The sequence below is a fragment of the Thunnus thynnus genome, chromosome 13 (assembly GCF_963924715.1).
Source record: "Thunnus thynnus chromosome 13, fThuThy2.1, whole genome shotgun sequence".
In the NCBI taxonomy this organism is placed as follows: Eukaryota; Metazoa; Chordata; class Actinopteri; order Scombriformes; family Scombridae; genus Thunnus; species Thunnus thynnus.
Window position 1 is genome coordinate 30,217,728 of NC_089529.1, and position 16,197 is coordinate 30,233,924.

At 38.4% G+C, this 16,197-nt stretch overlaps 1 protein-coding gene across 2 annotated transcripts; it reads right to left on the bottom strand.

Moving 5' to 3' along the window:
- Window positions 1-1,058: 1,058 nt before the first annotated feature.
- On the bottom strand, window positions 1,059-15,527 carry LOC137196145 (schwannomin-interacting protein 1-like). Of its 2 annotated transcripts, none has more exons than XM_067608971.1 (7): window positions 15,403-15,527; window positions 12,011-12,205; window positions 9,733-9,842; window positions 8,456-8,537; window positions 8,174-8,287; window positions 7,013-7,130; window positions 1,059-5,241 (listed from the first exon to the last, which is right to left on the bottom strand). In XM_067608971.1, the coding sequence occupies exons 1-7, from the start codon at window positions 15,436-15,438 to the stop codon at window positions 5,147-5,149; spliced, it is 750 nt and encodes a 249-aa protein (XP_067465072.1). In that variant the 5' UTR covers window positions 15,439-15,527; the 3' UTR covers window positions 1,059-5,146. The 2 variants fall into 2 exon arrangements, with proteins under 2 accessions (XP_067465072.1, XP_067465073.1); XM_067608972.1 differs by lacking the exon at window positions 15,403-15,527 and adding an exon at window positions 13,250-14,672.
- Between the last annotated feature and the right edge of the window lie 670 nt (window positions 15,528-16,197).

Here is a 16,197-nt window from a genome sequence, read left to right on the forward strand (position 1 = left end):
GAATTGTAATAGAGGTTAGTATCAATAAGAAATAAAGTAAAGTTTGGTTTTCTATTGGTCCATTTCATTTTATGTATATGGAATTTGCCATAATTTATAAACAGTTGGATTAAAAAGCTAACATTTTTGTCCACTGAGCTATTTCCAAAGTAAATGAAGATATCACTACCAGAAAGCATGAACATTTGACCTGTTTTCTAGATAGAAAGTTTTGCAAATCATTCCAAAATGGATCAGTGTTTCCTGAACGCCAAGATGACGTCCTCAAATGTCTTGTGTTGTCCACAACTCAAATATATTCAGTTTACTGTCAGAGAGGACTAAAGAAACCAGAAAATATTCACATTTAAGAAACTGGAATCAGAAAATGACTCAACAAAATTAATAGATTATCAAAGTAATTGGCGATTAATTCAGTAGCTGACAACTAATCCACTGATCGACTAATCTTTGCAGCTCTTATAATTTCTAAGAATCTAAGGTGTCATTTCCAAATGTCTTTTTATGTTTGACCAACAGTCCAAAATTCAAAGTCATTAAATTAACAGTGAAAACCAGCATGTTTGACATTCTCCTTCATGAATAACTTAAAACTGTGTTTCCTGAAGGCCAAGATGACGTCCTCAAATGTCTTGTTTTGTCCACAACCCAAAGATATTCAGTTTACTGTCATAGAGACTAAAGAAACCAGAAAATATTCACATTTAAGAAGCTGGAATCAGAGAATTTTGACGTTTTCTCTTAAGAAATGACTCAAAACGACTGATCGATTATCAAAATAGTTGGCGATTAATTTAATAGCTAGTAACAGCTCTTCTTGAGGTTTCTTCATTTTAAAATAATTTTTGCCCATGATTGTTGGCCATGTAGTTTTTAGCTCAGAGCACCAGTACAGCACCAGTATAGCACCAGTACAGCCTCACTGAGCCACTAACATGACTGAAGACTGATTATACTGTGATCGTAAAACACTGACGCTACAAGGGGACACCAAAATATAGACCATCACCTTTTTGACTCTCAAAATATATTTCAGAATTAATGTTTACATTTACAAATACATTTGAAATAAATTTTATTTACATTTTTTTAAAAATACATCTCTAAAGTCACAGTGAAATTAAAAACAATCCGTTCACCTCGTAGCTAATCTTCAGGGCCATAATAAGAAGAACATATTACTTTTATCGTTCAACACTTTCAAACGATCCCTCACGACGATACATCCTGCTCGGATATGTTTCAAGAGGAAACACATCACATTAAGGATGCTTTGTTACTTTTACAGTCTTAAAATGACATTTCATTGTGACTTTAAATACATGTGAATAAAAAATATCAAAGAAACATTTTACAGTATATTGCCTTCCACGAATATGACATTCAGCTCCTTATTACAGATCAATATAAGAGACCACAGGAGAAAAAAAGTATCAAAATATAATTTCTTAGTAAGGCACTAGAAGACATTACCAGTGAAATATCTTAATTTGCTCTGCTGGTGGTGGTTTTTAATATCTTTTAAACATAAATGGCTGGTATATAAACCAACAGTAAATTTAAGCAGTCAGATGAAAACTTCTCATCCTTCAGGAAAAGTTTGAGGTTTTCACATGACAGCAGTAATATTTCACTGTACGTCCAACACTTCTCATCACATATACTAGGACATATTAAGTGGACAATTCCCTTGTATTTATTTATTATAAGTAAACAATTTAATCACTGACTGTACCTGAAGTGTTTAGCATCAAGAGGAATGCCACCAAAATTAACACAAACTTTATCAACTCCTGTTGTTTTATGCATTTAGGTGATATTATAAATTAATCTAATAGTATAAATTATAAAATAATATGGATGGATGGCCATGTTCCTGTATCTAATGTAAGAATAATATTTTTTGTCTGAAGTAAAAAAAGACTGTCAGCAAAATCTGTACTTGCCAAATACTGATACCATACCCGGTATCAAAACTCAAAATAAATGTGCAGAAACTAGAAGAATATCTTCAAAATGATTATGGCAAAGCAAATTTGGTGAAATTCCCCTTCAAAATAGTAACAAACAAACAAACAAAAAAATATAAATGTATCAGTTAAGCTGAGCTTGTCTTGCTACACATGCTGTATGAGTTTACTGTTCCCTTGTTACAATAACAGGTAAAAGTAATAAAGTATTTAACACAATACAATTTAAATAAGATAAGTTAAAATCCCTCATTTGCATATACATGTATGGATTTACAATACAAGTCCGAGGAGCGTTTTTGTCTCACTGTTCAACAAATAAAAATGAACTGAATTAGTAGTAAATTTAAAGATAAACACATTTTGGACTTTTGTGTTGAGGCTGACAGTGGAAATAGAAATGACATCTGAATGTTTTTTTGAAGATGAATTCTGTTTAAAATATGATCCGTTTTAAAATTTGACCCCAAATTTACACGCAAATCTAAAAGTACTGCTGTCAAACCTCACGTCTGGGAACCAATGGGAAGAGAGTAGGATCTTTGTTGGAGGTCATTTTTGTTCAAGACTTTAAGTAGCATTAATGTAATGTTTTCAGTGAGGTAAATATCTAGAGAAATATTCTATTTTGTAGGGCGTTAGATGTCAAATAAATACTTAAATTCCTGTAAAAATACAACCTGGTTGATGTTACATAAAATGCAGGTGATGTTAGCTGTTGGACAAGCTAATATTTACGTTCTGGGGACCCTACTCTCTTCCCATTGGCTCACAGACCTGAGGTTACCATACGCAGTTGGACCTTCTTGGTCAAAGTGCTCAACTGGTTCGATTTCCACCTGCGAGGGAACCTGCTGCTGGTCTTTCTACCTGAGAAAATCCACATTTATGTGTCCTACACTAAAGTTCAAAGCAATCGTTACATAGATAGTTTGAACACGTATCAAACGTCAGGCACTCATCCGTTTGAGAACTTTGAACTCTTAAGAAACCCTGCCATGGTTGTGAACATGTAACATGTAACTCTGCAACGCTCTTCATATCATAAATTCCACGTTTCTCTTGTTCTTACTTGCCTGAAGTTTCTTATTTGCACAATTGAAGATTTCATCCTTTTTCCTTCAAGAACACCTGCATTTGTTTGTTGAGTGCATCTTTAAGATTTACCCGTTGACCACACAAGTCTTTTAAAACTAGAGTGTTGATTGTTTTTTAATGTAATGTTAATGCTAATCACGTTTGGATTCTCCGTTAGCATGTTGGAGCCCACGCATCTTGGGCGGACCGGATAGTTGTCTGATACCAAAAAAGCAAAGTGTTGAAAGCAGCCAAGAAGCATTAGAGACGGACTGATTCTGATTGTCGACACCACTTTTTCTCTTCTTCTTCAAAACACCAACGTTGTCTCAACTCCTCCCAAGTGTTGCACCAGCTGATCGTAAATCCATCACTCAGTTGCGCTTTTTAGTGCAGTTGAATCGGACTCTGATTGGTTTTTCCCCTTGGCTTGATTTGTTTGGGCAGATCTGAACACAGTGATCGTACTCATCTACGGACCAAAACAACCAAGACCCTTTAGACAAGGTGGTCTCAGTCTGGTCCCAAACAACTCTGGAGCGGTTCGTTTGTGGCGGGAATGTGATCCAACCTTGATCCGACCCAACTACCAGGCGTACTCCCATAGCCATCCAAGCTTTGTATACAATAACGTGGATGAGTGAATTTAACAGTCGCAAGTAGCTACCTGGAGAACTGATTGAGGTCCGACCTGGATTAGCACAGCATAGTAGGCTGCATTTGGCTGGAGGACTTTCTTCTTCTGCTTATGTTCTTGCTCCCGCCCCAAACACAACTAACCAATGAGCGGAGTGAATGTTCTCACAAGGCTTTTAGTGATGCATTTTGGTTGGTTTTTACCAACTCGTCCACTGACCCAGACCAGAACGGACTAACTATAGGTTTGAAAACGCCCTTATGGTCCTTAGTGACTACTAACTAGTTTCATACTAGTGATTTACTGAGTCAGGTTGCACCATTTAAACTTTAAAAATGTTTTATCTAGTAAACACTTCAGTCATTTGTAAACAGGAAGTGACTGTCACATTACGAGCTGTAACATAGCTTCCAAAAATAACAGTTTTATGGTCCAAAACATAAAATAATCCTTTGTAAATGTAGGTGTGACTTTGTTTTATTTCTATCTACATACCTGGAGAAATATGTGTGTTTTAGACTTAGTAGTATTCATGCAATTTACAGATTCATTATGCTAAGCTAACCAAATTATTTGGTCATTTAGTCTAACGTTATTGGTTTAGTAATTTTAAGTTTACTGTGTTTATTTTGTGAAATGTTAACTGTCATGTCAGATATGTCAGATATTCCATATTACCTCTTTATATATTAACTTCAATTGGTATATTAAGTTAGCTTAGCAACAGCTCCACCTGCAGTTAGTCGATGTAAATATTTAGTAACAACTAGTTTGTGGTGCAACTGGTTTTAATTGAGTGATTACATTAAAACTGCAGTTTGAACTTACGAACAGCTGGTGCAGCTGGCTCCAGGCCTTTACCTTCTTTTCCAGGTACAATACAAAGAACTGGTCTTAAAAATATAGATCCCAAGTAGCTGAATAGGTAAACCACAGACCAAATGGCTGTGTGCAGTTTAGAAGAAATTATGACAAAATCCGAGAGCTGTGATGTGCTTGTGTTCCTTTTTGAAGTTCTAAAGGCCTCGTAGCTCCGCCTGGTTCGACACTGTCCTCACTAGCCAGAAGCTGATCAGAGATGTTGACGTATCTTTGTTCCTTTGTTGGTTTGAAACATTCACCGTGACTTTCTGTCATTTCAAGCTTACTTCCTCTTGTTATTTCGAATCATCCGAATGCCACGTACCAACTCTTACACAAACTTTACTTTGGACGTCTCATCCTCATCGTCTTATAGATTTTCAGGTGATCCGATTTCCTTTTTAACCTGAGCATCCAGATGCATCTCCCTCTTACTGACACTGTTGGTTTGTCACTTTTGAGAAATTAGCTGGTAGAGCTAATGTTTAGTTGAAGTAAACGATTCCTGGGCTGACGTGGTCCCAGAGCAGCCAAAAGTCCACGCTGAGGTGGAGGAAACTCGGCTGAGTTTGTCTGGACCGTCCGGTCTGCGGTCCCGGCATTAGGTCAGGTCCTGGACGTCCAGCAGCATGGCGTCCTGCTTCGTCCTCAGCTGGTCTCGTACCAACAGGTGAGCCACCAGCTCAGAGCTCAGAGCTGGAAGACAAGCAACAAGAACGAGTCAAAGAGGGAATAATGTGTTGTTTTTTTACCCTTGTTACCTTACGACAGTTGTAAATGGTCTGGGGAGTCCAGGTCTGGGAGCCAATGGGAAGAGAGTAGGATCCTTGTTGGTGGTCATTTTTGTTGAAGACTTTAAGTAGCATTAACGTAATGTTTTCAGTGAGGTAAATAACTAGAGAAATATTCTATTTTGTAGGGCGTTAGATGTCAAATAAATACTGAAATTCCTGTAAAAATACAACCTGGTTGATGTTACATAAAATGCAGGTGATGTTAGCTGTTGGACAAGCTAATATTTATGTTCTGGGGACCCTACTCTCTTCCCATTGGCAAACACAAACAGCTAGCCACCGCTTAGCCAAACCACGAGTGTTTGGAACATATTAAGTTGCTAAACGGAAGAACTGAAGAGGAAGTTGGGCTTAAAGAGTCAAAAAAAATTCAAAGTGACACATTTTTGGTCCTACTTTCAGGAATATAAGTAAAAGCATTTTATTTATTTGACCTTTATTTAAACAGTGTCGTTTGGCTCTTTTACAACAACGGCATGTTACCAAATGAAATGAAAATAACAACAAGAGCATTAATAAAACAGAAATGAGACGGTATACAATGTGCAGGCTCAGTGAGAGCAGTCACAAGCAGGACGGTTACTGAGAGTGTTCTTGAAGTTACAGAGAGATTATTCCATGAGATTGCTGCACTAACAGCAAAGGCAGCCTTCCTTTGATCAGTTGAGGTTCTGTTTCCTGAAGCATAAATTAAACACTGGAGCGTGTTAAGTTTGGGGCCAGAGTGCAGAGCAGCAAACATTAAGATATAAGATGGTAATTTTCCAGTAAGGGCTTTGTAGACTTTATTACGTCTCTTGGACAGGGAAAGCCAAACAACTTTACCATAAAGAATGCAGCGCTGAGTGTTTTAACTGCCTTCGCTAAAATTTAATGGAGTTGCCTCAGAGTGGAGGCAGCTGCATGTCGATAAATGAAATCCACTTAATCCAGAACTGAGAGGAAAACGTTCAACTTCATCAAGTTTATCAACTTTCATAAAGGACGGGTTCACGATTCTTCAAGTCTGTCTTAAAACAAGGTTAGAAGATCCCTTCATAATGCACTTACAATGGAAGTGATGGAGGACTTCAGCGTCCAAATGAGTCAAATCAAGTCTTTTTAGTGCCAAAGTCCCTCTTTTTGTTACTATAGATATTCTATAAATAGACTTTTAATAGCCAGTATGAACAGATAGAATGATTACACCTCTGTTCATATGGACACCTGACTGCTGAAATGTCTTGTATCAGCTGGTGTTTAGGAGCTGCAGAGGAGTCCTAACCTGTTTGCCAGGAGATGACGGTCAGACAGAGTCATTCTGTAGGAGGAAAGATGCTTCGGGAACGCTTGATAACAATGTGCTTATTATAAGATAAGAGCGACACACACACACACACACACACACACACACATCAAAACACCCGTTTCACATAGAAAACGCATTGTTTGATGTGTGTTGTGGGCATAACGCGATGCTTCCTGACTCCAGTTTGTTCTCTGGATGTCACCTGCTTTATGGTGATAACGGAGGATATCTGCAAGTTCAGTTTCTGACTGACGGGTGCAGAGCTTCAAGTAAATGATCAACATGAAACTCTCATCAGTACAAAAAATGAACAACTGTGTTAGAAAATATCTGGTCAGAAGATACTGTAGAGTTTTCCTTTAAATAACATCATGTGTTTGTGTACCGTGTACGTCCTGTTGAAGTGATGTTCTCAGACTGCTGAGCTGCTGCACTGAACGCTCCTGCAGCTCCCAACGCTCCAGATGTTTCCTTTTGGCAACACCGCTGCTGCCGGCCAGATGCTGCAACACACACAAACACACACACACACACACACATTCAGCAGCTTTAGTGATGAACCTACAGAGAATTATCAGAGACTCTGCAGCTCCTCTCGGCTTTACGGAGCTTTATAGTGAGTTTCAGCTCATTGTTTATCTGTCCGGCTGCAAACTTTACTGTTCTGGTTCACTCTCAGCGTCTCATAGCGTCGTTTTCAGAGAAAAAGCTGTAAAAAGCCGCTGTACACTACCTGCTCACAGTTAGCTGTAGACTAGCTGGTGAACATAGTGGAGCATTTAGCAGCTAAAGAGCCAGATATTTCACTCAGGAGTTGGTAGAGAGCAAAAACAGAACTAAAAGAGAGTGAATATTGGACTCACATTCACCAGGTGGACAGAAACACGACTCCACATGAATGATAATGTTGCTCCGTAACTGCTGGATGTGGAAATAAACAACTGTTTGCTAACAAGTTAGCCACAACTACTTTATAAGCTGATAATATAACAAAAATGCTTTTTACAGACTATTCTTCTGAAAACAAGTGAACAAAAAACATCATGTCAAGTCGCTTGAACCAGATTAAAACTATAAAGGATCAAGAACAGAACCCTGAGGAACGCCACAAGTAATTATTGACATTATCAATGTGACCATAATGTTGCACCGTAGCTGCTTGATGTGGAAATGAGCAACGTTTTACTAACAAGTTCAACATATCAACTTAATATTGACACTCTGTGTCAGGTATCAAATATTATGATTACTGTTCTGCTTCACTCTCAGCGTCTCATAGCGTCGTTTTCAGAGAAAAAGCTGTAAAAAGCCGCTGTACACTACCTGCTCAGCACCAAACAGCAAACAGACACAGTTAGCTGTAGACTAGCTGGTGAACATAGTGGAGCATTTAGCAGCTAAAGAGCCAGATATTTCCCTCAGGAGTTGGTAGAGAGCAAAAGGTGTTTTTATGTTTCCTGTTTTTATGATTCACTTGTGACTCGGCTGCTGCAACACTGATTTTCCATCAAACTTTCAATTTCTTAATTACAAAGTTCATCTTTACCTCCTTCTCCTTCTGTTCAGCCAGCAGTTTGTCTCTCAGTGTTCTCAGAGCGGTGGCCACTTCCTGTTTCAGCCCGGCGGCGTGGCAACCGTTGCGCACTGTTCCCATGGAAACCTGAAGGAGATAAGAGTAAAGTCGGTAGTCAGATCACTGGACTGAAAATGTTTTTGAATTAAAGTTTCCATCTAAAACCTGAAGACCTGATCAGCATTAATGTAAAGAATATAGACACTATATGATATATTTGTATTAAGTTTGGTGAAACTACAAACAGAAAGTGACCTTTTTGTTGGCTCCTTCCTCGTCGTCTTCACTGTCGCTGTTGTTGATGAAACACAGCTGCAGGTTTCTGTGGTTGTGAAATCTGTAAACAGATAATAAACATCCTGAAGTTAGTGTTCACTGGTAGTTTAATAATCCTCTACTCCACATTTCACCTCTGATTACATATTTCCACCAAACATCATCCAGTGTTGAGACTGTTTACCTGACGTCTTTCTCTTGTCGCTATTTAAAGGGTTTCATGTTGATTTTCTTTTCCTCCGACTGCAGCAGAGTGTGAAGCAACTCTTTTGTCTAATTTTACACATTAAGCTTGAAAGATATTTAAAAAATTAACGTTTTATGTTTGTTTATGTTTGTGCAATCAGCAAGAATGTGTGTGAACAAATATGTGCTGTGTTTTCTGTAGATGTTGTGAACAGAGCTGCTGACAGACGCAATAATTTGAGGGAAAACAATGTGAGGAGACGTTTGTTTATTCATAACAGATATAATATTATATTTTGGGAGGGGAGTAATTCTCTCAGGATCACATTTTTTAAATTTTACATCTTTCAAATCTGTCAAAACTGAATTGCAGTGAAAGAATAAAAAGAAACACGGCGGGTTGTTTTTTTCCATCGCTGTAGAAACTTGCATCATAATTTATTACAGTGATTTCATAACTTTTTTACACATTTAAGGAGGATTTTCTAGAAAAATGATATTAATCAAGAACAATTTTGATAATTTACTGTCATCAAATACTGCTTTTGTCTTAATAATTAATGTCTTAATAATAAAACAAACAATTTGAAGACGTCACCTGCTGTTCTAGGAAATCATGACATTTTTTAGACATAATAATTAACTGATTGATTGTTACAGGACACTCTTTAAACGCCCACACACAATGTTATTACGACATTTTAACTACACGTCTTCATCAGGTACCTGAAACGTTGTAATTGTACCAAATAAATCAGTGTTTGGGAGCATGTGTTCAGTGTGTGGATGCACTTTGGTCTTGAGTTTCATGTGTTGCATAAAATAAACAGCACACGGTTCAGTTTTTGTTGCGTCTGTCTTACCGAGGTGTTGCTCCAGCTGCGTGCTCATTAAGACGTTGTTCTTTCTGTTTTTGTTTTTCGCTCAGAGAAACTTTGTGACATAAAACAGCTGAATTCAAGCTACTGACGACTCCACGAACCTTTACAACAAACCCACAGAGCTGACTCAGCTGATGGTTATAACCACCCAAACTTCATAAAACTGCAGACTGTGCAGTTCTCCGTTACCGTGACGCAACAACAGCGACTCGACACCTCCTGAAGTCTTCCTCCTCTTCCTCCCACACGCCTCTCCACACCGCTCCTCCGCTCTCCCCCATCCTCTCCTCCGCCCCCCTCTGCGGGAAGACAGGAACACATTACAGGAGGTTACTGGAAAATATAAACAGGAAATACAATCATAACCGGATCATTTTGAAAGTTCGTCTTCGCAGGGAAGAAAAAAAATAATCAAATCTTGTAAGAAAAACAGTTTCACAGCAGCCGGATTTATCTCAAAGAAGAGCAACGCATGACGGAGAGCAGACAGATTAGATATGTGGATGATGTTGGGAAGTTATGATTATGCCACCCAGGAAAGTACAAATATGCAGCGATAACAGTATCTCACTCATGTTCGGCTTGTTGAACACTGTCACTACAAACTGTGTTTCCCTCTCAGCTGATTTACAGCCACAACAAACTTTACTGGACTGGAGAAAGATAAAGTTACTGGATCTTCTTCAGGTGTGGTCACCTGGTAGGCAGCCAGACTCAGAGTTACATCAAAGATATGTTTAAGGTCATTTAGTTTTACACTGTAAAATGTCCCAAACACTACAAATCTGTGCCGTAATTCTTTAATAACCAAATTTATTAATTTCTTAAATTCTCAAATATTTGATTTTGGTATCAGCCTCATAAATCCGGTGTCGATCAAGCTGCTGTCGATATTTTGCCTTTTTTCAGTCCAATAAATGTTTGTGAACATGGAGTATTTTCCCTGTTCGTGATTTGCAAACGTTCAAGTCATTAAGACGGTTGTATGATTACAGAGTTGGTCGTGTATTAAAATAACAACATATTTAACCATTTATAGATGCTAACAGTCATATTGTGATTTGTCCTTATTTACAAAACCACCTGACTGAGGCTTAATAATAATAATAAACTTTATTTCTATACAATTCATGCATAAAATGCAACACAAAGAATCATCGAATTTTCAATAAAACAAGGATCAATACGATAAAATAGGATCAAATTAAATTAAAAAGAGGTTTTCTGTCACTAAAATGGAAGAAAAGCAGCATTTCTGAAAACTGCATGTTTGGTTTGATGCAACATGTATTTTAAGGCGTTCGTATGTAGATAAATACTCTCATTTACATCTTTAGTTTTAGTAAATATCCTGCTAAATAGAAAAATTGTGGTGACTCAAACTTTTGCACCCCTGACAGTAATTTTGCTTGGTAAACGTCCTCCAGTACCCGTTAAATTTGGGTTTAATCACCTTGAACGACGGTCTTAAGCTGGTGTGAGGCGTCCATGTTTGTTTGGTTAATTGTAATTACAACCTGAATGTTGACGTGAACACTACAAACTCATAATTACCACAACTCTGATATGTTGTGAACGCAGCATTACACTCTTCATTGAGGGAGGTAGAATAACACCGGGGCTTCTGGGAAACGAAGGCTTTCTGTGGCTCAGGCGGGAGAGCGGGTCGTCCACTAATCACAGGGTTGGAGGTTCGATCCCCGACTCCTCCTGTCTGCATGTCGAAGTGTCCTTAAGCAAGTCACTGAACACAACGATCAGGCTACACCCTGCAGGATGTCTTGCTGCCATCGGTGGGTCGGTGTGTAAACCAGCAGCAACAATTATAAAGCACTTTGGATAAAAGTGATATATAATTGCAGCCTTTTACCATCTTTCAAGACATGTAATCTTACTGACGGCTAAACTTGCTCAGCTAACAGAACCAAACAGAGACTTGGGTGTTGTGTAGTTCAGTCTGGTTAAATGGAGCCAACACAACCGTTTAGAGGAAGTGATCTCAGTCTGATCATAAACTAATCCTGGAGTGGTTTGATTGTGGTGGGAAGCTGATGAAGTTTACCAACTTACGCACTGATTCAGACCAGAGCAAACTAACTACAGCTTTGAAAACACCCTGAAACACTGAAGCCCAGATGATCCAGTAAATACCTTCCATCTCACCATACCAGCCAAACAATCAATATCCTGGTGCCTACAGATCATCTGGTGATTTCTAAATGCTCGCTAGTTGCTGGAACGGCGGCGTGAACGGCCTCTAACAAACCTACATCCCTTACATTTTGTCAAGGACTCGCCTTACTCCCCCCATCCTCCTTCTTTTAAACTCTAATTTAAACTCTAATTGTTTCCACCCAGCTTTAACAACGAAAGCTGGGAGATTGTCCTCAGTCTCTAGTTGAGCGAGGCGTTTAAAGACTGACTCGTGAGTCTAGTAAATACCAACACTCTGGTCCTCATGGCTGACCTTTGCCCTCTCCCTCCTCTCCTGTTCCTGTTTCTCCAGCTCGGCTATCCGCTGGCTCAGGTCCTCCCAGTGCATGATGGGAGGTTCCTGGTAGTCCATAGAGGACGATGAAGCTGCGATGTGATGATGAAGCTCTTTCTCCTCTTCCTCCTCCTCCTTCTCCTCGGCCGTCTCTTTCTCTTCCTCCATCCTCCTCTGTGGAAATAAACAACAGACTGATGAACAATCCAATAAGACTGAGTACGACAATAAGAGATGTCATTAATAAACCATCTGTAACCCTGTAAACCTGCACAAAAATACTGTAAATACTGAAGTCTGCATGAATCAACCTGTTATTAAAGTGGAGTCGACTCTATTGACTACTAATAAACACAACCTATTATTAAATACTCTTAAAACTCCATGATAGTAAACCTTTAGCTCTGGCATTGTTAATGGAGGAGTCATTAGATCAAAAGGAGAAATTAAAGGACATTTAACTAACAAAGTAATATATTCTAGTTTGTATAACTAAGGGCTGCAACTACTGATTACTTTCATTATCCATTAATCAGCTGATTATCTTCTTGATTAATCGTTAGTCTATGAAATGTCAAAAATTAGTGAAAACACCCATCACAGTATCTCTGAGTCCAAGGTAACTTCTCCAGATGTGTTTTATTTGACCAACAGTCAAAAACCCCTCAAAGATATTCAGTAAAACAATGAAAAGCAACAAATCTTCACCAACAAATTATTGGCATTTTTGCTGGAAAAATTGGACAATTGATCGATTATCAAAATAGCTGCAGATCTCCCCCCCATCAACTAATCAATTAATTGACTAATCGTTGCAGCTCTACTCTTGATTAGTTTGACAATGTCACCAATTTTCCCTTAAATAGTGTAGTAGTGTGTATTTGAACATAGAAAGTCTGCCATAGGTAGAACTTGAACAGTTGGTCAATCAATCGATTAGTCAACAGAAAATTAATTAGCAACAATTTTGACAACCGATTAATCAGCTTCTTACATGTGAATCTATCTATCTACCTATCAATATATCTATCTATCTATAGCTGTATAGATTTCACTGTCTGGTCACAAACTTGATTAAGTTTATTAAACGTTTGACTAAATAATCTTCTTCCTTATAAAAGCTGTTTAAAGTGTGTCGGTGTGCGGGGCTCAGGAGTCCGCCTGCTCTGTCCGCAGTTGTTTACCCGCAGCAGTTACACCTCTGAGTGTTTTACCCACCTAACAGTCACATCCAGGCGGCCCCGGATCCCTCCGACATGTCGCCGTCCGTCACACCGCGGATCCCTGAACCGCGACTCGAAGCTGCGCACTTTTTTTTTTACTGGAATCCCAAAGGAAAGTTGGTAGAAGTGGCCTAAAAGTTGTTTAACTCCGTCTGAAGGAAGGCAGGACCTTCCTTTTCCCTCCTCCTCCTCCTCCTCCTCCTTCCCCCTTCCGCTGTTCCCACTTTAACCTCTTTGACTTCGGCGGAGTGACGGAGGTTTGATCGGTAACAGCAGAGAGAACCGGGGAGCCGCCGGTGGCTAATAATATCAGTCATACTGCTGCTTGTTGTGTCACTACTTTCAGCCCTTGTTGTATCAGTGATATTAACTAGTTGTTAAGGTGCAAGTACAGTTTTTGAGACTTGAACGTGACAAGATGTCGTCTCTTTCCCGCCACAAACATGAAGAGGAAAAATGAAGGACAGGTTTTTTTTAGGAAGAAGTGATGGGAATTACGGCTCTTTGCAGGGAGCCGGATCTTACGGCTGTTTGAATGCTGCCGGATCTTACGGATCTTTAGAGGGAGCCGGATTATTCCGGATCATCGTTCTCTTTTCTTTTTTTTTAGGGGGCGGGGGTTTGTGTGCACATATATCACTTAAATTATTCAGTGTAGTTATACTAAACCTTATAATTTCCAGAACACCATAATTGTACATAACTTTATTTATACTGAACTATCCAAAACACAAACCAGACAAACAAATCAGACTCAGAGCGGAACACAGTGTCATATAGCAAATAAAAATAAATGACAATGTGCAAAACAGCAGCATGCAGCAGTTTTAATCGTATCTATTAACAGTGAAACATTATCTTTAGGGCAGATTAGAGACTAAGTGCCTCAGATTAGAGAGGCTGATCCGGTTTCTTCTCTCTGTTATTGAGTTATAGATTAGACTGGAGTGTCAGACCATCACATACACACCAACACAACATTCAGTCAGTGCACGGAGCGTGCCTGGCTGAGCAGTGTGATGAAAAGATCATCCCGTTATTCTGTCTTGTATTAATGTACAAAAGAAAGAAAGAAAAATAAATCTGCTCTCAGGTGGGAGCCAACTCGTTCAGGACCGATACATCACTACTTAGAGGCCAAAACCAGGGCTGGGACCAGGATTTTAGAAACACTCAATTAATGAGACATTGCACCACAAAACGTGCCCCCCTCAGAAAATCGGAACCTGATGAAACTGCTTTGTTTTTCTTTTAAATTTGGATTTATCAATTTATTTAAATCTCAATTGTAGTTTCACACACATACAAAATCCTAACTTAAAGGACGGGTTTGCAGATTTTCAAGTGTGTCTTAAAACCTGTTTTTCTTGCTGTAATCATTCCTCCTGTTCATACTGACCATTAGAAGATCCCTTCATAATGACCTTACAATGGAAGTGATGGAGGACAAAATCCACAGTCCAAAAGTTTATCTGAAGCTAATATGAAGCTTCAGCATCCAAATGAGTCAAATCAAGTAGATATCTTTCAACGTTACAGTCTTTTTAGTGCCAAAGTCCCTCTTTTTGTTACTATACTTCCACCTGCAGCTCAACAGGGAAACAAGTCTAAAAATACTAGAATCAGCTTATAAAATAGTCACCATGTGTCGTTTCTTTAGACAAAACCCCCAAATTACCATAAAAGATACTGAAGACATGACCTCAGTGTCCTCAGCAGTACAGCCTTGAAGGCCAAAATTATGATTTATGTCATAATTCTGACTTATTTAGTCTTAATTATGAAATATTGAATCAAGGCCTCACGTATGTGAAAAATGAGATACTAAAATGTGAATAATTCTGATTTAGTATTATTAGCAAAATAAGTATCAACATTAGAGTCTGTGAGTATTGTCATTGGATTATTAGTACAGGTGCATTAATGTTTAAGTAGCATTTGTGCTGTTGTAGCTATTTGAGGTGCAGCTAATTTTTACTGTTTATATACTACGTATAAAAATGCATTATATTTCATATCTCATGTTTGTAAAATCTTAATACGCAAAGTAACTTGTATCTAAAAGTGCAGTAATACTTTCCTCTGAAACGAGTGGAGTAAAAGTAGTAAGTAGCAGAAAATAGAAGTACTCGAGTAAAGTGTAAGTACCTCAAATGTGTACTGAAGTACAGTACTTGAGTACATGTACTTTCCACCACTGGTCACTGTGTGTTTTTCATCCTGGAAACACAAACACAGTCGATGTGGGTTTTTGTTTTTTTAAACATTCCTGTAAAAACAAATCTGTTCAGTTTGAAGGGGAAAAAAAACTTGAACAGAGTCTTTTCAGAAAGTAAAATATGTTTTTTAAATTCTTATCTGAGAGTTTGTTTTGCGTCTGACTGGTCCGACTCTCCCGGCTGCTCTCTGTTTGTCTGGAGGCAGTGAAGGGGTTAAAGGCCGAGCCTCCTGGTGTCCTGTTTCACCATTTTTTGGAGATGACGACTGGAAGCAGATGGAGGATTTGGGGGATTCTGGGAGAACAGCAGACAGTTTATTGTCACAACAACAAAGGAAACACTACAGCATTCCTGTACTATCTGACAGTGTGGTCCTGACTTCATAATATATCTTCCTGTTTTCTCTGATATTCTTAGAATATTTCTCTTGGGAGTGTCTGTTGAAGTTAAAGTGAACTTGTACTTTTCCTGCTCAAGTATCGCTACGTTACCATCATATATTACATGATACTTATTGATGTTGATGTTACTGTACTTTAATAGTATTTTAGTTCCTTTATTGTCTTTGTAATGTTTCATAGTGTGTTTATGGAGCTCGAACATGGTACAATTTGATTTATCACATTTTATAAGCAACAAATACCAAAAAAACGTTGGTATTTTTTTGTTTTATATCTTCATGAGCTGAATATCTTTGGCAAACAAAATTAGAAATTTAAAGATG